Source organism: Fukomys damarensis, unplaced genomic scaffold (genome assembly GCF_012274545.1).
Source record: "Fukomys damarensis isolate Sample0158 unplaced genomic scaffold, DMR_v1.0_HiC HiC_scaffold_17, whole genome shotgun sequence".
In the NCBI taxonomy this organism is placed as follows: Eukaryota; Metazoa; Chordata; class Mammalia; order Rodentia; family Bathyergidae; genus Fukomys; species Fukomys damarensis.
The window spans coordinates 43914755-43936627 of record NW_022900929.1 but is presented as its reverse complement, the minus strand read 5'-3'; the positions used below and the strand labels follow the sequence as shown (position 1 = coordinate 43936627).

Sequence of the window (21873 nt, the reverse complement as noted above, 5' to 3'; positions counted from 1 at the left end):
GGCTCTGGTTGGGGCCTTCTCACTCACACAGCTGTTGTTGTATGAACTTACCAATGGTATCTGGGCTGGCCTCCGGCTGGGGCCTATGTGCCCAAGTTGGTGGTGTCCATGTGGGCTTCTTATAAATATTTAAATGCCTTACCACAAACCCCAAAATCTCAGATAATTACCCCATAGACTATAATAGCCAATGGAGAGCTTTCTTTGTGAAGTAATACGATCTCGCTATAGAGTTATTACCAAGACTAATTTTTTTTCAAATTCAAGATCATGAGAAACTTAAAATTATTCACCTATAATTAAAGAGAGGGTATAAGTCATCAGGGAAAAATTTAGTGACCCAAAAGCTTTCTGCAACCACATTTACTCTCATTCTTCCTCCCTCCATCCCTCTGTTCCCTTGTCTAATGTAGTTGTGCATCAGAAAGAAAATTTAGTTTGGCCTAAGTGGGTACACATCTCACAAATACACATAGCTTGCTTTGGATTACTGTGCAAAGGTGTATCATTAGAGTAGCAGAAGCACTAAGAGGTCTACAGAGAAGAGCAGGTGACAAAAAATATACAAACATTGAGATATGGGTTAATTTTTACTAAATAATTCCTAAGGTACAATTCTAAAACATAACAAACCATCATACACAGTTTGATGAATTAATGAATTACCATATATATACAATCATGTAGTAACGTATTGCTATGATCTTTATGCTAAAAATATAAATATAAAAAAGTGTGCTAATAATGTATGTCTGGGGGCCATAAATCTAAATAAGTATCATTGTCATCTCAAGGTGCATGCATTTACCTACAAATGCTATTGTTTCCAAACATTATTTTTTCATTTTCTCTGTTCTTCTATTTTCCTTGATTAGCTTGGTATCATCTTACCCTAGATTGATACAATGGATGTCCAGGTTTAGTTCCCTACTTCTAACCCAATTTCTGAAATAAAATATCATGAAATTGAAATTAAGTTATATAAATCACATAAAATTATGTTTCTGCTCATGTTGCCATGTATGCTGATGTTTTAACTAGTGGCCAATCATCCATTTGGTGATTGGGTTACCTGGATTCTTTCCATATTCTTTTTTTTTTCTTTTTTTCAGCTTTAATTGAGTTTATTGGTACATTTTAGGGATACAGTACAGTTACATTCATTGTTGGGATCTTGTACCTCTACATGACAAGTCTTGATTCTCATTTTTCCCCTTACCTCTGCCCTCCCTTTACCCCTTCCTCCCCTCCCCATCTACAAACACTTTATTTTCATCTTTTCATTCTCTCACATTTTTTTCTTTTCCCTTTTTACTCTTCCCCTACCCATCCCACCTTTCCTACACCTTTAGCTCCTTTCTTCCCATTTCTAAATGTCAGTAATCTTATTAGAATCTTATGCATTGTTGCAGATTATTCACACCAGGGAAACTGTTCGGTATTTACACATGTGTGATCTATTTATTTCACTTAGGAGTATATCTTCAATATGTATCCATTTTCCTACGAATGAATCTATTTTCTCGTTCTTTATGGCTGAGTAATATTCCATTTTATAGAAAAACCACAACTTCTTTATCCAGTTTCCAATGGATGGGCAAATGGGCTGTTTCCAAGATTTAGCTATTACAAACTGTGCCGCTATAAACATGGGTGCACATACTTCTCTGTGATATGATTCTTTTAGTTCTCTTGGAAAGATACCCAGCAGAGGGATGGCTGGGTCAAATGGAACCTCCAGTCCAAGCTCTCTGAGGTATCTCCATATTGATTTCCATAGTGGTTGCACCAGTCTGCACTCCCACCAACAATGGAGGAGGGTTTCTTTCTCCCCACAACCCCGCCAACATTTGTTATTGTGTGATTTCTTGATAGCAGCCATTCTTTGTGGGGTGAGGTGGAATCTCAGTGTTGTTTTCATCTGCATCTCTCGAATGACCAGTGATGTGGAACATTTTTTCAAGTATTTCTTGCTGCTTTTACTTCTTTGTCTGAGAAATGTCTGTTCATTTCGGATGCCCATTTTTGAATCGGGTCTTTATATTTGGGGGGACTGATTGTTTTGAGTTCTTTATATATCCTTGATAATAGTTCTTTGTCTGAGGAACAGCTGGTAAAAATTTTTTCCCCACATTGTAGATTGTCTCTTAGTTCTGCTTATGGTTTCTTTTTGAAGTAGAGAAGCTTTTGGTAAGATGAGATCCCAGTTGTTGATTCTATCTGCTAGTTCCATATTCTTAATCAAACATTATTTCAAGGTGTCAATGTCTTCTGTACCCACTTGGTAGAAAAGTGACTAAAATGTTCCTGTACTCTCAACTGCTTACTACTGGAGATCAATTGCTTTCATTCTTTTTTTCTTTTGTTTTGTTTTAAATCCTCCTGTGTCAGTTTACCTCATGGTCCTTTGCAAGTAGATTCTGGTGTTAGGGAGAACTTCACTTTCCCTCTACATCTGTACATCTCAGCTCTTGGATTTCTTTTGAGTGTTTGTTTTTTTTTTCCTTTGCGGAAAAAAAGATTGAACTGGAGATTGAACTTGGGACCTTTAGCTTGCGAGGCAGGTGGCAGCACCACTGAGCTAAATCCCCAGCTCTCTTGTCTGCTCCTAACTGTCCATCAAGGCAATTCAGACTTGATGGTTATTTGTTTAGTCTCTCTTAGCATTAGGGTGTGGAATCTTCCCCATCTTCCTTGTCATTATATTTTTCGTAGCTAGCAGAGTACATGAGATACAACATTTTACTGATATTTGTTGAATAAACTCATGCTTCAGCTAAGCCTGTTTTTTATACTTTTAATTTTTGCCAAATACTTACTAAGGTGTAATACTTTAAAGTACAAATCCAAGTCCCCCAGAGACTTTGTTTCTCTCTCAGCTGACAGTCCCAGCAGCTCCCTGGAAGGGAAATCTCCAAGACGAATCATTGAGGTGAGCTATGGGGAAGGGCAAGTCTTGCTTTTTTTATTGGTACCAGGGATCCAACTCAGGTCCTTGCATTTGCAAGGCAGGTGGTGGAACCACTGAGCTAAACCTCCAGCACTAAGGTGTAATACTTTAAAAAATAATAAACCATCAAGTGTACAGTTTGATGAATTAATTAATTACCATATATATGAATCCTGAAATAACATATAACTATAAGATTGATGCTAAAAAACATTAAAAACTTATCCTCACATATCTGGAGGCCAGAAATCTAAAATAAGTATCATTGTGTGGTCTCAAGGTGAATTCTTTCTCCTATGAATCACACTGCTTCCAAACTTTTTTTTCTAATCTTCTATATTTTATTTTCTATTTTTGTCTTGTGAACTCATGAATGTACCTTGGTCTTCATCTTTACATGCTTTTATTTCCTGTTCATGAACATTTCAGGGCTAGGCTGACTGGTTTGATATCTCTTATGAAACAGGACTATATACATATATATACACACACACACACACACACATATACATATACACACATGCTGCAAATTCAATATACGCACACATGTATTCAGCAAATTCAACACAAATAGTCATGAGTGCATCTTTGTCTTAATCTAGGAAACGTATTTCCACTGTGACATTTAATGAAGGTGTTCTGTGGATACTTCATATCAGCCTTGAGATAACATTACGTTTCTCTGAAAGGTTTTACTTTATCCTTTGCTAGATGAGCATAGTAGGCTAAAAGGTATAATACAAGTCACGACTCACTGCATGGTAATTGAGTTGCATTGTTACAAGCCTGTGTGTACCACTGACTGCCTGCATGTTGTCTTCCCAGATCTTTTGAAGGAGAGCTCATTTATTCCTTTGACCTCTCCCCCTGGAAAATTCTGTCTCTAAAATCTAGTGAGTTCCATCTTTTTATTCTCCAGCTCCAAGAAATCATCAGACCCTACTGGTTTCTCTGCTGTGCAAAGGCCAGGTCCTGCACTTTAAACAATCAAGAAAATTTCCCGAGGGAAAGGAGACACAGAACATCTGCTTACCATGCCAAGGCCCTTGCTCCTGGGAAGCACTACCCTTGCCACACTCAGGGCTTCAGTAATCATCAAATGCCCTTCAAGGAGAAGTTATTGTATTGTTCCTGACCTTTTTATTTGATAAGAAGGAACATAAGTCTGTTACAAGCCTTACTATCCTAAATGGAAAAATAAATAGCACCTTACAATTTAAAATTTATATCTTCATGGATGTATAATTACTTGTAAATAAACAAAATATTGTTATTTTTCCATTTTCTCATCAAAATTTATTCATTTTGCTAATGTTATCCTTGGGGTTTAATATCAGGTCACAACTAGGCATCTGTGATAAATTGATTTGTATTGAGCTATTTATAATACGGTATATTAAAATATTAATGCATAGAAGACAGTTTACTGATATCTATGTAAATTTCATATTTAAAGTAGGTTTCTAACTGACAACATATAGTTTATGCTTGCTTTTGTAGCAAGTTTATTAATTTCTGTTTTAAGCTGTTATATTTACTGTTATTCTTTAAGATAATAAATTTACTTTTTTAAGCCACTTTTTTGTGGATATTTGTTAGAGCAGGACTAGAAAATTAATATAGCTTATAAATATCAAAGTTAAAATTGATCTAATAAATAGTCCCTGAAAATTATAAAGTTAGAGTTTTATATGTTTTTTTTAAACTGGGGATGGAACTTGGGTCCTTGCACTTGTGAGGCAGATGGCGGAACCACTGAGCTGAAAACCCAGCTCTAGCATCTTGTATTTTAATTGAAAAAAAAAGAATGGTGTTAAGAGGAAAGTACACATGCATCATAAGTTTAATTTACTTGACAGACAGAAGTAGCAAAGATCTTTTATCACAGGATTCATACCCAACTGGAAGTTGTGGGTTTTCTTTTACAGAAGTAATAACAATAAAACTATCTATCGAATTTTTACACTTCATAAAGTGGGAAACACTTATGAGCCACTTTAGATATATATGAGAATACTGAAAATCAGAGCAGTACTGTGTCCTGATTTTTCAAGTCAATGCCTTGCTAGTTGCTCCAGCAGGACAGAGGAAGGGAAAGAATGAATAATACAATGTCTGCTTTCAAATTTATTGTATATCAAAAATGTTTTCAGTGCTGTATAAAAATATATGAGATAGTCAAGCTTGAAAAATCATTACCATGTATTGGCATTGTACAAATAAAGTTGAATAAGATTCCAAAGTTAGCAATAAAGCCTAAGTAGTATGATGGTTTGACAGAACTGTGTGCTTATATCTGTAACTGTACATGTCCTAAGACTTAAGATGCAGATAATTTAAATGCACACAGCAGCTAACTTAGATCCTAGAATATAATTAAAATACTCAATATGGAGTGATAATTATACTATTCTTATCTTCTGTTATAAATTGTTTTGTTTTTCATTTTTAGAATTCATTTAGTCTCTGGCACGAGAGGTTTTATAATGCAAACCTCAGGAAAAAATGCATTACAAAAGGTTTGGCTAGGATGTGAAACAATGCCTGATAAATGGTTTTCATCTCTAATTTTGGATGCATAAATTTTACTTTTGCTCTTTTTTTTCCAAAGATAAATAAAAGAATAGACTTGGTACTTGGTTGCAATAATTAATTTTATTTGTGGCTTTTAGATATAAATGGAGTTAGCTTTTTTATTGAATTTAAATGTTTTGTATCTGTCATATTTGCAAACAACTTCAAAGATATTTATAATTTCTTTAAATAAGGTAGAATTTTTTAAGATTTATTTATTCTATATTTAAAGTAAATGAATTTGGAAAATAGATATATATATGTCACCGATGATGAAAAATATCTAGAAAAAGTTGGATAACATGTAGAAATGTGCATTACATAATGTAATACAAAATAGAAACACCTTATGGGAATAAAATGGTAGACAAAGAAAGTCATCTCCATAATTAAAACAGCACACTGTTCCATACACAAGGAAAACATCAGCTAACAAGTGCTTACTGAAGTGAAATTCATGTTGCAAAATGTGATAATTTTTTACTTTATCAAAATATACAATAATGTTATAAATAAGGTGAGTGCCACTACTAGAAATCAATTCATATATTTCATCACAAAGTATAAAATAACATGCTGAATTAAAGTGGTCAAAATTTTAATGACGCAAAGCACATTTTATGTGCATTATATTCTAAAAGGCATTTATAAAATGTATAGTGTTACAAAATATTTTCAAGACAAATTGCACTTTAGAATTACAAATAATAAGTAAACTGTATTTCACAGTAGGACCAAGAACTGTTCTATAAATGCAACTTCCTTGCATTCAGAGTGAAAGTCAATTCTGTAACTCAGTAATTCTTATCAGTAGCAAAGACATTTGTTATGATGCCCTCATTCACAGAATGCTCATCCTCACACTTCATGAGTGTTTTTTTTTATGACAATACATGGTCTTTCCAGAAATTTCCATGATGGTTTCTCAACTTCCTCATGGCTGATTTAACATCTTCATTCCTCAGAGAGTAGATAATGGGATTCAACAAGGGTGTACAAACAATGTAGAAGACAGAAAGGAACTTATCCACAGAAAGTCGGCTAAAAGGCCATATATAGAAATAAATGCAAGGCCCAAAGAAAAGAATGACCACTGTGATATGGGCAGTCAATGTAGAAAGTGCCTTAGATGACCGCCTGGAGGACTGGTGCTGAACTGCGACCAAGATGACAGTATAGGAAATAAGCAAAGCCACGAAACAGCTCAACGATATCAGGCCACTGTTCGTTAGGGTGATAATTTCCACCCTATATGTATCCATACAAGCTAACTTGATCACTAGGGGAAGGTCACAGAAGAAGCTATCTACTTCATTGGGACCACAAAATGGCAGATTCACTGTAAAAGCCAAGTGGCTCACAGAGTGAAGAATACCCACTGCCCAGGAAACAGACACAAAAATTATACAAAGCCTCCGGTTCATAATTGTGCTGTAGTGGAGGGGCTTACAAATAGCTATAAATCTGTCATATGCCATAGCTACAAGTAGCATCATCTCACTCCCAACAAAACTATGAAGAAGGAATATTTGGGCCATGCAGCCCCCAAAGGAGATAGTCTTATGCTCAACAAAAAAGTCCACGAGCATCTTGGGGGAAGAAAAGTTAGATTGGCAAATATCAAGGAAAGAAAGGTTACTGAGCAGAAAGTACATAGGAGAGTTCAAATGGGAGTCACAGAAAATTATGACAATAATTATGACATTTCCTAACACTGATGTCACATAAATTATAGAGAAGATGGATAAAAAAGAAAAGCTGAAGTTCCTGAGAACTAGAGAGTCCCAGAAGCACAAACTCAGACACCATTGATTCGTTAGTAGGAGCCATGAATCCAACCCACAGGTGTCTAAAAAAAGAAATCAGGGAAATTTCACCATAAATGACATCTAATAATAAATGCAAGGCCCAAAGAAAAGAATGACCACTGTGATATGGGCAGTCAATGTAGAAAGTGCCTTAGATGACCACCTGGAGGACTGGTGCTGAACTGCGACCAAGATGACAGTACAGGAAATAAGCAAAGCCACGAAACAGCTCAACGATATCAGGCCACTGTTCGTTAGGGTGATAATTTCCACCCTATATGTATCCATACAAGCTAACTTGATCACTAGGGGAAGGTCACAGAAGAAGCTATCTACTTCATTGGGACCACAAAATGGCAGATTCACTGTAAAAGCCAAGTGGCTCACAGAGTGAAGAATACCCACTGCCCAGGAAACAGACACAAAAATTATACAAAGCCTCCGATTCATAACTGTGCTGTAGTGGAGGGGCTTACAAATAGCTATAAATCTGTCATATGCCATAGCTACAAGTAGCATCATCTCACTCCCAACAAAACTATGAAGAAGGAATATTTGGGCCATGCAGCCCCCAAAGGAGATAGTCTTATGCTCAACAAAAAAGTCCATGAGCATCTTGGGGGAAGCAAAGTTAGATTGGCAAATATCAAGGAAAGAAAGGTTACTGAGCAGAAAGTACACAGGAGAGTTCAAATGGGAGTCACAGAAAATTATGACAATAATCATGACATTTCCTAACACTGATGTCACATAAATTATAGAGAAGATGGATAAAAAAGAAAAGCTGAAGTTCCTGAGAACTAGAGAGTCCCAGAAGCATAAATTCAGACACCATTGATTCGTTAGTACGAGCCATGAATCCAACCCACGGTGTCTAAAAAAAAAGAAATCAGGGAAATTTCACCATAAATGATATCTAAATGTACCTATTTCATAAGAAAATATATATGATAAGCTTTCAATTCAATTTCATTTAATAGAATATATATATATATAAATCATTGTGCTACTAAACCCTGTGAATGCTAAAAATATTGGAGGACTGTGAGAAAAATAATTAGACATGAAACCTATCATAATTGGGAATTTGCAGCCAAAAAATTAAAGGCAAGGTTATTACTGGCAGGGGGGGAATATCAGTAAAAAGATACAACTGTAAACCCGGACACACATTCAGGAACCCATAAATTGCATAGTCTGATTGGGGAGAGGTCAGGCTACCCAGTAATACAAATTAAATTGGGAAAGCCTCCTCGGAGCATATTGTTGATGCAAAAGCCTTAAATACAAAGACAAATGGGTTATTTTAGTGTTCTTCAAATTAGAATCCTAAAATGTTTGACAATATTGTAAGAAGTTTGGTGGAGATAATTTGCTATATTATGGAAGAGTTGAGAGTGACATTTTTGGAATTTTATTGCATGTTTTCTGGAGTTCAAAATTTTAAATAATAATTAATCATAATTCACCTTTTCCACAAAGGCTAATTAATTACAAATAAACTAATGAAAACAATCAGTGTTTTTCTTTTGTCTTTTCTCTCTATACATGTATGACTCGTTCCCCAAAGAGAAAAGTTTTCAAAAGAGAAAAGCTAAGCAAAGTGTAAATTACTTAAAGTTTTTTTACCTTTGGGTAACTTATGGTCACATGATCGCAGAGGAAAATCAGTCTTCTGGAAATGATTTAGGAAACATTTTGGCTTTAGCTCTGTGTATCCAAGGGTACATGACAGCTATTTATTTCTTATATACTGATTGATGTTCTGCATTTCATATATTCAGTATTTTTGGGGACAATGTTATTGATATTTAACTAAATGATAAATAGTCTTAAAAATGAAAGAAATTTAAATGCTTTTGTGTTTATTTAAAATTAAAATACAATTTATGGTATCCATGTTATTGCATTGGCTGGGAATAATTTGTCAACCTATACAACTCATATAATTATCATATCTGTATCTAAACATACAATGTATCTATTTTTATGTATATTAATTTAATATGAAAACCTCAATTAAAGCATTATTTCTGTAATATTGGAAATTAGTAGTCCTCATATGATGATGTACTTTTTTTCTCATTGAGTTTAGTGGTGCTTTTTAAGTATGCAGTACAGTTACATTCTTCAATGGGATCTTGTACCTTTACATGACAGTTAAAAGTGAAAATTAAATCATTTACTGCAAACCAACTGTTACTTAAACTGTTCATAAATATTCATTATGTAAATTTAGTCTGGATACTTAAAAACTAAATACTATTTTTTAGGGACTTCCATCTTTGCCTTTCTTTATGATAGGAACTTTTGAAAAAGAATTGAAACCCCAGGAAGGGTGGCACATTCTTATAATCCCATATACTGAACAAGGTGAAGGCAGGAGGATCTCAACTTCAACGCTGGCCTAAGTAACTTATCAAGATGTTATCTCAAATCAAAAAACAAATTTAGGGCCAGAGATTTAGCTCAGCAGTTCTGCGGCCTGCCTTGCAAGCGCAAGGACCCAAGTTCAATCCCCGATACCAACAACAACAACAAAAAAATTTAAAGAGCTAGGGATGTAGCGTTGTGGTAGACTGATAATAAGCAAAGCAAAGTTCATGTTACAGAGAATGTAGGGTTTTTTATATTAGTATTGTTATTTTAAATTTCTTAATAAAAATTATTACAGGAAAAATACTTCAGAGCTTTATTATGTGACAGGACACAGCACTTACATAAATCAAAAATAATTTCTATGTATTTCTATCATAACAAATATTTCTAAATGACTTGATATTACATTAAAAATAATGACTTTTATAAGTATAGTACTCTCTGAGTTCTAGAGACTCTTCTAAACATTTTACAGTGTATTAACTCTCTTAATTCTCACAATAATACTGCAAAAGTAGCTGCCATTAACACACACATTTTAAAATCAAGGGCCCTGAGGCACAGAAAAACTTAGACTAGTGTATTTCCTGACTTTATACAACCTATAAGTCACAGGGTTGGAGTCATGATTCTTGCCGTGAACCAGGAAAACAGTTTTGAACAAGTAATGAAAGCTAAATGTTCGTGGTAGAGCAGAATAGACCTAGGTTCACTCTCAGCTCCTGAACAAGGTCATGGAACAAACAATCCCTTAACTGTTTGCAAAATGGTAAATTGGTGATCTCACTTGCTCCATTTCATGATGGGCCATAGCAGCCATGTATGTAGAGAATAAAGAAAGAGACAGACAAAGCTAGAGGTAGCGAGGAGAGGAGGACAAGAAAGAAGAAAGAAGCAGACAGGGAAGAAAGGAGGAGAAAGAATAAAGTATATTTGTATGACAGTTAGTAGTAGTATGCATTTTTTGAAATCATCTAAACTTTGAAAAGATGTTCTGAAAATATCCAACTTTCCTAAAATTCCATCCATCTGATACCTCATAGGTGAAAGTGTTCGTCAGTCTTCATTTTTCAAAATACAAGAAAAAGAAAATTCTCTACCTACTAACTTCTCATGATTTCTTAAATCAAGTAAAACATATCAGGTTCAATATTATATCTCACTTTCAATAATTAGGGTCAATACCCACTTGTAGTGATGAATAACATTTGTCCCTAGAGAAGCTCAAAGATAGATGAAGCTCAAAGATGGAATCAGATATTTCTAAAGCTATTTCATCTTTAAAATTACATGGACAGAGAAAGTCACGTTTAGAAACGCAGTGTTTACAAAAGTACTCACAATTCCTTGGATTATGCAGCTTCTCAATTAATGAATCATTCGCTCTTTTGTTGCCACTTATCCACAGAGACTGGTATTTTCAGATGACAAAATATCTCAAAAAAATTTCCTCATTCTAAACAAGTTAGATGCATTTGATCTTACATCAAAATTCTCTAAAATGTGTGAACAGAACTTCGATACCATAAGTATGAATGTTTCTTTATCTTAATTTATAACACCTGATTCTTTATAAACCCAGAAGCATAAAGCAATAAAAGACATCCGATAGTCCACTGCCGTACTTTGCATAGCTCTTCCTGTATTTATTAAAAGCAAATTAGGGACCGGGGATTCTGCTCAGTGGTCCCACCTCCTGCCTCGCAAGCATAAGGTCCCGAGTTGGATCCCAGATACAAAAAAAAAAAAAAAGCAAATATGATAGCTAATAAATAAATGTTTAATTAATGGCTAAATATTCTCAGTATAGGAAAAATAAAAGTGAATAAAAAGTAGAGATAATGTTTATAACATGCTTCCCTCTGTTTTATCAGATTATGCTACGATTCCTATTAAGGTTACCCAAAACCAACGTGGGGGAAGAGCCACAAAGATAAATAGAGAACAGGAATTTGCCGCTTCCAGACTAAGATTCCACTTTGATTGAGACAATTATTTTCTCTTTATTATCTTCTAGTTGCTGATTTTGCCTCTAAAATGGATTCTAAGATTATGTTCACAATGCATGGATAATACTTACACTTTTTAAAACATATTTATTTCTTTCTTATGTTCTGAAAATTTGGCATCCCCAGTTTGCAAGCTTCTCACTTTCTGTTATGAGGCTTATACTGAAATTATGTGTAACAATCTTAATGCGTTCTAGCTTGGTGGCTGCAGTATGCTTTACAGTCAGAAGGGCCTGGGGTAATTAGGGTCCTGGGCCCACTGCCCTAACTAAGCGAGTACAGTATCATAAGGCCATGCAATATAAAGCCCACTCTTCTCATTCCAGGAAGTTGATCACACTGGAGAAGAAAGAAAGTACCCTTTAGACGTCTGAGATCACCTTGCAAAGGGAGTAATTATGCTTTACAAAATGTTTTTTTCCAGGAATAAAAAAGGCATGTTTTCTCTCAACTAATGGAAATATAAAGTAAAAGATTACTTAATTTTAATTGTTAGTGAGAAAAATAATTTTAACTTCTTACTTTCTGTCCATAAGGAAATCACACGTTTCAAATAATCATCTAGGGACAGGGATTTAGCTCAGTGGTTCAGCCGCCTGCCTACAAGTACAAGGTCCGGAGTTCCAACCCCGGTATCAAAAAATAATTATTATTATTATCTAGTATCACAGTAGTTTGTTCAAATAACAAGATGTTCTTTATTTCACATGGCAATTTAATTTATTGTCTGGTTCTACCTTGTGTCCTGTGAAGAACAAATCTATTTTCACTTCATCTTGATTGTTCTTCCTGTATTTAAGGTGCTTTCATTTTTTTCTTCATGACAAATCATCTGTTTTTTCCTCCCAAAATATAACAGCAGTTATTTTAACTATACTTTATACACTATATTTTTATATCTCAACATTTCCAATACAAATTTCAAGTAGTCAACCTTAAAGAAGAAAATCAAAAATAAAATTCCCTAACAATAACATAATTGTGGCATCACTTGAAAGATTCTGAAAAAAAATATAAGTATCTATAAATTTGAAAGTAGAGAAATAAAATATTTTAGAATTTTAGAATATATTCAATGACTACAACTGCCAAATATATTTGTACATGACTAAATATGGTTAGAGAAAAATTGGAGATTTATAAAATTATGAATACATCTTTATAGGCAAAAGGTTAGGCACACTTGTGAAATAAAAATATCAAAATATCCAGAGTACTAATGCAAATTCTAACCAATGTGAAAGTCTATTTCAGTAATGGCAAAATACAAATGTTTATTATTTACATAATGGGAAATTTAGAAGACATTAAATTTCAATTTATATTCTCTACATTTTAATATCTCCCATATTTGTCATTTACAAGTGATATTCAAAAAATTAGAAATAATTCATCCTAAAAAGGAAAACATAAGTTTTCACAGAAGATATATGGAAAAGGGGTACTACTAAAAATAGAAAAAAATATATAAAATGCAAAGTACTGACAAAAATTAGTCTTGAATATGCAAAAACTGAAAAATTAAAATTTCTAAAATGTTAAAAACGATTGAAAAACATTTGGAGACACTTGTTTTTAGTAAATGAGACATTCAACTTTCAAAAAAATTAAATTTTAATCTTTTAATTTAAACTATGAAGAAAATAGAAATATAGTGCGACATCTTACAAAACTAACAACGATTGATAGAGGGTGACAAAATTATATTTTGGTATATATCTGCCTACACTATAGACAAGCTCATAGCTGTTCAATAATTGCAGAAACCTTGAATCCTTATCCTATTTGTGCACAGTCTGCATCTCTGCTCTGTGACTCTGAATTAGACCTTGGAAATTTTCTGTGCTGAAGAAAATAAAAGTGAAACTATCCCCGCAAGGCAGGCAGAGACAGGGGAGGCATATATGCATGGCCAGATGGTATTACTCAGGATTTCTTCAACCCTGAAGGGAGTTTGGCAAGTTCAAAGGTATAGTTATGAAACCATTGCAGTAGTAACATAATGTTGAATTTCAACAGCACTGATTCAGAGAAGACTCATTGTCAACAAACACCTGTTTCAAGAGACAAATATCTTGACTGTGTTTAGAGGTACCGAGCTTGAAAAGGTTTACTCATTTTGTGAAACTTGTGCAAACATATCAAAAGTGGATAATGTGGGCCAGGGATTTAGCTCAGTGGTTCCGGTGCCTGCCTGGCAACCACAAGGGCCCAAGATCAATCACTGGTACCAAAAATATAAATTAAAAAATATAAAAAGTAGATAATGTGAATCCTTTTAATAATTACTTTCTCCTTAAATTGATCAGAATTAGTTATGTTTCCTTTGCAAAACAAATGTATATTATTAGTCTACAAAGGTTACTAGCAAGATGTGTGAGAATAGACAAGAAATATTTGCAAGAGAAACATAATTGGAAATAGATCTACCAAAAATAAAAAACAAATATTTCAGTGCTCTCCCTTTCATTTTTATACAATATATATTTATATATAATTATTATATAACATCTATAATATGTATCATATATATTTCTTTTATATATTATTTACATATAACAATAAATGAAACAGAGTAGCCTCCAGAAGAGGAAACAAATACACATAAAATAAATTTTGTAAAAGTACAGGTATTTATGATAAGTTAAGGAAACAGACTATTAAGAAAATGAAATGTAGGGAAAAATATATTTCTGCCGGCATACTAGTTTATTAAAAATAAACTTAATTGTATGTATTCTTTTGAGAAATGTCTAAATCTCTAGTCCCTTTTTATTGGATTATTTGTTGTGGTCATTGAGCTTTTTAATTTTTCATATAATTTAGGCATCAAATCCAGGTCAGATGTATAGCTTACTACAATTCTTCATATTTTCTGGATATCAATACTTTGTTAGATGCACTGATGGAATTATCTCTGTGCAGGAGACTTCTGGGTGACCTGTGTGTGTATTCACAGAGTTGTTAGGAAGGCCTGACAGCAAGAGATCAAAAGTGATCTCCCAGGTGTGCACTTGCTGTGTCCCAGGCACTCCCTGCTCCTTGTAAATAAGGAAAGAATGTCTCCCTGAATATGTTCATACACTTTTCTTGCCATAGCTTGGCTCCAGAAACAAAATTTACTGTTGCCATGGATAATCTCTGTAGTGTTTTAACTTCTGTAATAATTAAAGTAGCCTGTGACTAGTGACTTGTAGCAGCTCACTGTGTAGGATATAAAAAGAGGAACAAATAAAGACCTGGGTCTGTGCTCCTCAAAGCTCTGACCCCCTAGGCCTCACTATTTTGTCTTTCTTTTCTTAGTAAGTCCCTCTCTCTTAGAGACCACTGACGGTATAAAGTTTCCAACTTATTCCTTTCATTCTGCTGGTTGTTTCTGCACTCTGTTAGTTATTTCATGTTATAAAGATATTTAATTTGTTGAAATCCCATTTGTCTATATTTTGCTTTTATTTCTCATGCCTTTGGATCTTTTCCAAAAACAAATCCTTGCTCATGCCAATGTCCTGAAGCATTTCCTCTATATACTTACTAGTACTTTGCATAGGTTCAATTCTAAGTATTTAATCTATCTTGAGTTGATTTTTAAAATTAAGGACAAGAATCAAGTATAATTCTACTACTTGTGAATATGCAATTGTCTCAGCATCATTTGTTGAAAAGACTGTCCTTCCTTGAATCTAGTTATTCATTGACAATCAATTGACTATAGATGCATGAAATAATACAAGGCTCTCTATTCTACTCTTCATCTAAGTCTACCTGCATTGTGCCAGTAACATACTATTTTGATAGCTACAGCTTTGTAGCATATTCTGAAGTCAGTATAATCTCTCTTGTTTCATTCCTTGTGTTAAAGATTGCATCATTATTTGGAAGAATTTTGTAGTTTAACATGAATTTTATGATTATTTTCCTATTTTTCTGATGAACACCACTGGTGTTCGTAGATATTGCATTGAATCTGTAAGTCTCTTTTGAGTAGTATGGGCATTTTAGCAATATTAGTTGTTTCAACCCAAGAACACAATATACCTTTCCACTTTTTTGGTGTCATCTTCAGTTTCTTTAAAAAATGTTTTGCAGTTTTTGTTGTGGAGATCTTTTACCTCATTTTAAACTGTTCCTTATTTTTTTTAATTTTAATTACACCTTTATGCAAATTTAAGAATTATAATACACACTTAGATTTTTCCTGTTATAGAGCATTTTACAAGATTTTAAATATACTTCCAAAAACATATAAAGTTGTAGGAAAAATAGATAAAAGATAGCAAACATATGCAAAGTAAAAATGATAAGCTAATCATGCTCATCAACTTGAAACAAAGAAAATTTTAAACACTGTGTCAGTTACTTTTCTGTCATTGCTGATACAAAATACCAAACACCCAAAATTAAAGAGGAAAGGGTTTATTTAGCTCACAGTTTGTAGAGATTTCAGTCCATATTTATATGCCACTTTGGCATATAAAAGGATCAAACCCTGACATTGTTGGGTTCTGCCAGCTCCTAATTTTCCTTGTTAGATATATTATATTTTAAGAAGTGATTTTATATTCAACTGGTTTTTCAATATTTTCAAAAGGCTTACAAGTACATCTATCAAAGTGTAGTGAGAAATCACAGTGGCAATTTCAACACAAAATATTTAACATAAAGAATTAGGAACCTCAGCGGTTCAGTGGAACTGCCTTGCAAGCACAAGGACCCAAGTTCAATCCCCTGTACCAAAAAAAAAAAAAAAAAGAATTAGTAACCTAATAAATATTTAGTTACTGAGAAGTGATAAAAAGAGAATTCTAAAGAACAATTTCATTCACAGGAGATAACCCAAGAAAGGAAGGAAAATCACCTTCCCTAATGTAAATCTCAGAACTTTTAGGTGAGTGTATGAATGTGGACCTTTTTGGATGTAGAGAAGTTCTCTGGGCAACCCTGGGCCAGAACTGCTCCAAAGATGGTTAGCGGAAAAACAGGAAAAGGAAATTTATGGAAACAAAGTTTGCTGTAGGATGAATACCACAGGGAAACCTGAACAAAAGCCACCGGTAGTTGCAATGTAGGAACAAGAGAAAAATCACACTGGGACAGCTCATTAGTTTTCCTGTCACTGAGACACAATATCCAAAACTCACAATTTACAGGATAAGAGCTTTAATTTTTTTCATGGTTTCAGGATATTCAGTCCATTTTGAGCAGGTTTGAAGGCAAGCACATCATGGTGGGGTGGTATCGCGGAGCAAAGATGTTCGCTCATAGTGGCAGAGAAGCAGAACATGGGAACAGAGGCAGAAGTGAGGGACCAGATAGAGTACTGAGGGTCACACTTCATTATCTACGCAGACACACAAAGAGACAGGTGCTTTACTGATCCCCTCAGTGGCTTCCAAGGTGATAAAGTTGACATAGTTAAGTTTCACCATCATGGACTGGGAAGAGAAGGTTCTTCCTTCAGTGATGCTCATCCAACATCCTCTCAAAACAAGTGAAAAAATAGAAAGGTTTGCAGACTACAGCTATGGCACCATAGATGGTGGATTTGGTGCCAAGAGACAAGGAAGTGAAAACTGACAATAGCTTTTGGGTCAATAAACAATAAAGGAAACCTGATAGTTGTTATTAAACGAGATACATGTAATTTTCTGCAACATATCTCTTGTTAGGTTGATGAAAGGAAATGCCGCATGTTTCTATGCCCATTGCTCTTCTTGTGGGCATGCATTAATTAGGAATTCTTTTAACAGCCCTCAAATTCTGTCATCTGATGGGAGAGCAGTCAACTCTCTCAACATTTCTACAAGTGGCTTGAATCTACTTCATCAAGAGATGCTGTCAAGAATTAAGAATAAAATGTGTTTTTCTCTATTACACAAAAAATAATTAGCATTTGAGATACACTTCAGAAGAACTTTATTGAAATGTAGATAACAATATTTTCATGAAAACACATGAAGATAATTTATTTATGTAAATAAATTATACCTTGCAAATGTAATTCATTTGCTTACAAGAAACCTAAATTGTAACATGTGAAAACAATTCAAGGAATCTGGGAAAATCCAAATTTCTTTGAACTAAATATTTCCTTCTTTGGCAATGTTGTCCAAGGCAGCTGCTTAATGCTGATTATATCTCAAGGACTCTGGTATTATGATAATTTTAAGATTTATTCCCTGTCATAGCATATGTATCATCATTGCCAACATCACTGGAAAATGTCATCTCATTCAAACTAAAAATATCTGCCTTCACCTTAAAAAGTACAACCAAACAAAACTAAAATTGCTGTCACTTTTTTCAATATTTGTCTTTTTTCAAATTTTAATTTCACATAGCACTCTTAAAAGCAAAAGAAATGTATGTTTGATTAGTATGAAGAAAATAAAATTTTGAATCATACCTATAACCTATGTGTTCTCATGCTATTCCTTGGGAAGGACAGCTATGATAGCTGTCATATTTTAAAAATGACTGAAACAAAAATCATTATGAATGCCTGAGTAGTATAAAACAGCACAGTACACAAGATTATATAATTTCTGGCCCTCTTACTACATTGAGTCTCATAATTTAATAGGTTTAATACAACCTTTTTATGAAACACCTACAAAGAAGGCTAATTTCAAATTAAAGCATGTAATTCACTTAGCATTGAAATAAATCCCCTTCCCTAATGCTCTGGTACTCTAAATTGACTAGAATAAATCATACAGTACACGTTCTTTCATTCAAGAAAAGCTTCAATCCATGAAGTGACTATGAGGCAGCCTACCTAATCCAAAGACCCATGATTCTGGTCAGAACTTTTCTACCTTCCCCCATTTTAGATTCATTTGGCCAATTCCCTCTCTTACCAGTGTACAAATTCCAAAATTAGAAAGAAATAAAAGTGTGTAACTTTCTCGGAGAAGTAACTGATGGATAAACATTTATACTACATTTAAATGAGTGTTACGCTACACTTACTCTAAAGTACATTTTGAGAATAAGAAAGAATAAAATGTAAGAAATCTTAGAAGAATTAAAATACTACAGAGAAGCAAAAAGTAAAAGATATGGCAGGAAAGGAAATCTTCAAGTTGTCTTTGATATTTTATTTAATGTTTTATTTGTTAGGGATGAATTCAGAGAAAAATTAACTGGAGTAGAGAGGCTGAAAAGGACAATAACAAACCACAATGCTAGTGTTTTCATCCTTTGCAGAAAGGAAGACTAGTTTAAAATTTAGTCTGTTTGCCTTTCATTAGTTGAAAGATTTGGAAACAGAAACATAAAATCAATTCTCTAATCATCTGGGCTGGGGATTTGGCTCAGTGGTTCTACTGCCTGCCTAGCAAGCAAAAGAGCCCAAGTTGGATACCCACTACCAAAAAATAAATAAATAAATATAAAATAAACAATTCTCTAATCATCCATAAAAGCGGGATAAAGATCTTGCTGTAAATTCCAGGTCACTAACTGCACGAATATTTAACATTGGTTCTTTTTTCCTAAGTGGTTCACATTTGACCCAAATTCAAAGCAGCAAAAATACTCACTGATTAAAATGTTGATGTTGAAATTGTTCAGCTTTCTCATCTTTTTTCTACTGCAACTTAAATTTCAAAGGAAACTGGAATTGTCCTAACTGATTACAAAAATTTTAAAAAACAATTAATTCCAAATGTCTGAAGTGGAAGCTTCTGATTATATAATTTTCCATATTTGAAAGTACTGCTAGTGGTAGAAACTATATGAGAAGGGTGTAATCGACGTTAGGTAAAGGAATCATAACCTGACAATCTTCACTTAAGCCCATGCATTTATATTAAAACAGTAGATTGGCTGTCCAATGAACTTCGGGAAATTAAGTTTCAGATTCTTAAATACTATGCATTTGAATAGAATTTTCAGGAAAGTCGGTAAGGAAACTCATAAGATTTTTTTTTTTTAAAGCTGAAATATATACCCACCAAAAAATTGGATCCTCATTCCTTTTTTTCATCACATTGATTATTTACCCATGACCACAGCAGTGAATGTGTATATACTTCCTAAGTGATTTTTTAAAATTGTATTTATATAACCAGTAATCATTTTTTCCATTTTCACAATTAAAATTTCTCATAAGTGATACCTGGGGGAAGAAAATCTTGTCAGTACCCATTAAAAGCTTTATTATTTTTCCCAAGTTTGAGATATGGCACCAAAACACATTGAAGATATTTGAAGATTACTGAGTGGAGGAATGTGAAGGACTTTCACCATGATAAAAGGAATTCCTCACTACTAGTGGCACGTCAGGAATTTGGAGGCTTCAGATAACGGGTGGCAATTTTCCTCATGGCAGCCTTCATATCTCTGTTCCTTAGGGTATAAACAATGGGATTTAGGGTGGGAGTGAAAACAGTGTAGAAGACAGCAAGAAGTTTATCCACAGGATAGGTGGTAAAGGGCCACACATAGATGAAGATGCATGGTCCAAAGAATAATATCACTACTATGATATGGGCAGCCAGTGTAGAAAATGCCTTGGCCATTGCAGCTGAAGACTTGAACCAGAATGCAACAAGAATGGTGATGTAAGAGCTGACCAAGACTGAGAAAGTGCTTAGGGAAAGAATGCCACTATTAACCACAATTAATATTTCAATGACAGAAAAATCCAGACAAGCAAGTCTGGCCACTCGAGGAAGGTCGCAAAAAAAACTGTCTACTACATTGGGTCCACAAAAAGGCAGGTTCACAGTAAATGACAATTGGCTTAGTGTGTGCACCAAGCCCACCGCCCAGGAGATAATAACCAAGAGAGTGCATGTCCTTCGGTTCATGATCATCAGATAATATAGGGGTTTACATATGGCCACATACCTGTCGTAGGCCATGGAGACCAGTAGCACCATCTCTCCTCCTGTAAAAAGGTGAATGAAGAAAATTTGGGCCATGCAGCCTCTGAATGATATGGTCTTAGGTTCACTCAGAAAGTCTGCAATCATCTTAGGTGTAGCAAAAGAAGCCTGACAGATATCAACAAAGGAAAGGTTTCCCAAGAGGAAATACATGGGAGAATGCAGGCTGGCATCTGAAGTCACTGTGATGATAATGAGAACATTCCCTAACACAATGACTACATACAACATGGAGAAGAAAATAAAAAAGAAAAATTGGAGTTCCTGAGAGGTAGAGAGTCCCAGCAACACAAATTCAGACACCGCTGAAGAGTTGGTCTTCTCCATGGATGCAGGCTGCAAACTTGTGTGAAATGACCCTAAAGGAGGAAAAATAAAAATGGATTAGAGCTATAGACCAGAGAACAATATTAATGTGAAGGATTATGAGTTCTAAGATATGTTGCATATTTATGAGGGGCTCCAAAGATGGGGGAGATCTGTAGGAGGGATGGGAATGGAAAGGGATCAAGATGTGAGATGTGTAATACAAGTACCCCATGATGAAAATATTCATTATATCACAAACATATACTAATAAAAATGTAGGGGAGGTTTTTAAAGACCATGGTACTATACCTGGACAAGTGGAAAGAGTTCATTAGAATATCTAGATAATGCTTAATAATGTGACCGGTTTGGGCAGAAACCTTGAGTTAGTCTTTATCAGTAGAACCCCTGTTTAGTCTCTGTTACACAGTCATAAACAACCTCACTCATAAGGTGTTTTGCAATAAGACTAAAGAAACAACTTAAAATTCCAATTCCACAGGCTTTGTAGAATGGTAAAGTCAACTGAGATTTGTTGGTCTTATGGTCATTTTCCATCATTAATTTAAACAAATCTTTAATTACAATATTGTCTTTAATGCTCTGAGAGATATATGCTGCTTAAGGTATATTGTATAAAGTCAAAATAATTGTTTAATGTTGGGCTCATAATTCTTTCTGAGCTTTAATTTTTCACTTTAAAAAAGACAGAAAGTGTAAAAATACATACTTTACAGAGATAACTAAAGCCAATCTACTATGAAAGCAATCAAATTAAAATAGAGCTTCTTTATATGTTAAGTCTCTGAATAATAATTTGCCTTACTACAGCTGCAGGAGTCATACACAATTTAGACAATTCTGATCTGTGGGTCCATATCATCAAGTTCCATAGCAACACAGTATGTCAATTACCCATATAACGTCACATATATGATACAATATATATGAAT

The 21873-nt window shown here is 34.1% G+C and overlaps 1 protein-coding gene and 2 pseudogenes across 1 annotated transcript; all 3 read right to left on the bottom strand.

Moving 5' to 3' along the window:
- Nucleotides 1-6405: 6405 nt before the first annotated feature.
- LOC104852762 lies at nt 6406-7354 on the bottom strand (annotated as a pseudogene).
- A 59-nt stretch (nt 7355-7413) lies between these two features.
- Nucleotides 7414-8188, bottom strand: LOC104852761 (annotated as a pseudogene).
- Nucleotides 8189-20002: 11814 nt separating this feature from the next.
- On the bottom strand, nt 20003-20938 carry LOC104852759 (olfactory receptor 4K5). Its single transcript, XM_010610538.1, has one exon. It carries the CDS (start codon nt 20936-20938, stop codon nt 20003-20005), a length of 936 nt encoding a protein of 311 aa, XP_010608840.1.
- Nucleotides 20939-21873: the final 935 nt, after the last annotated feature.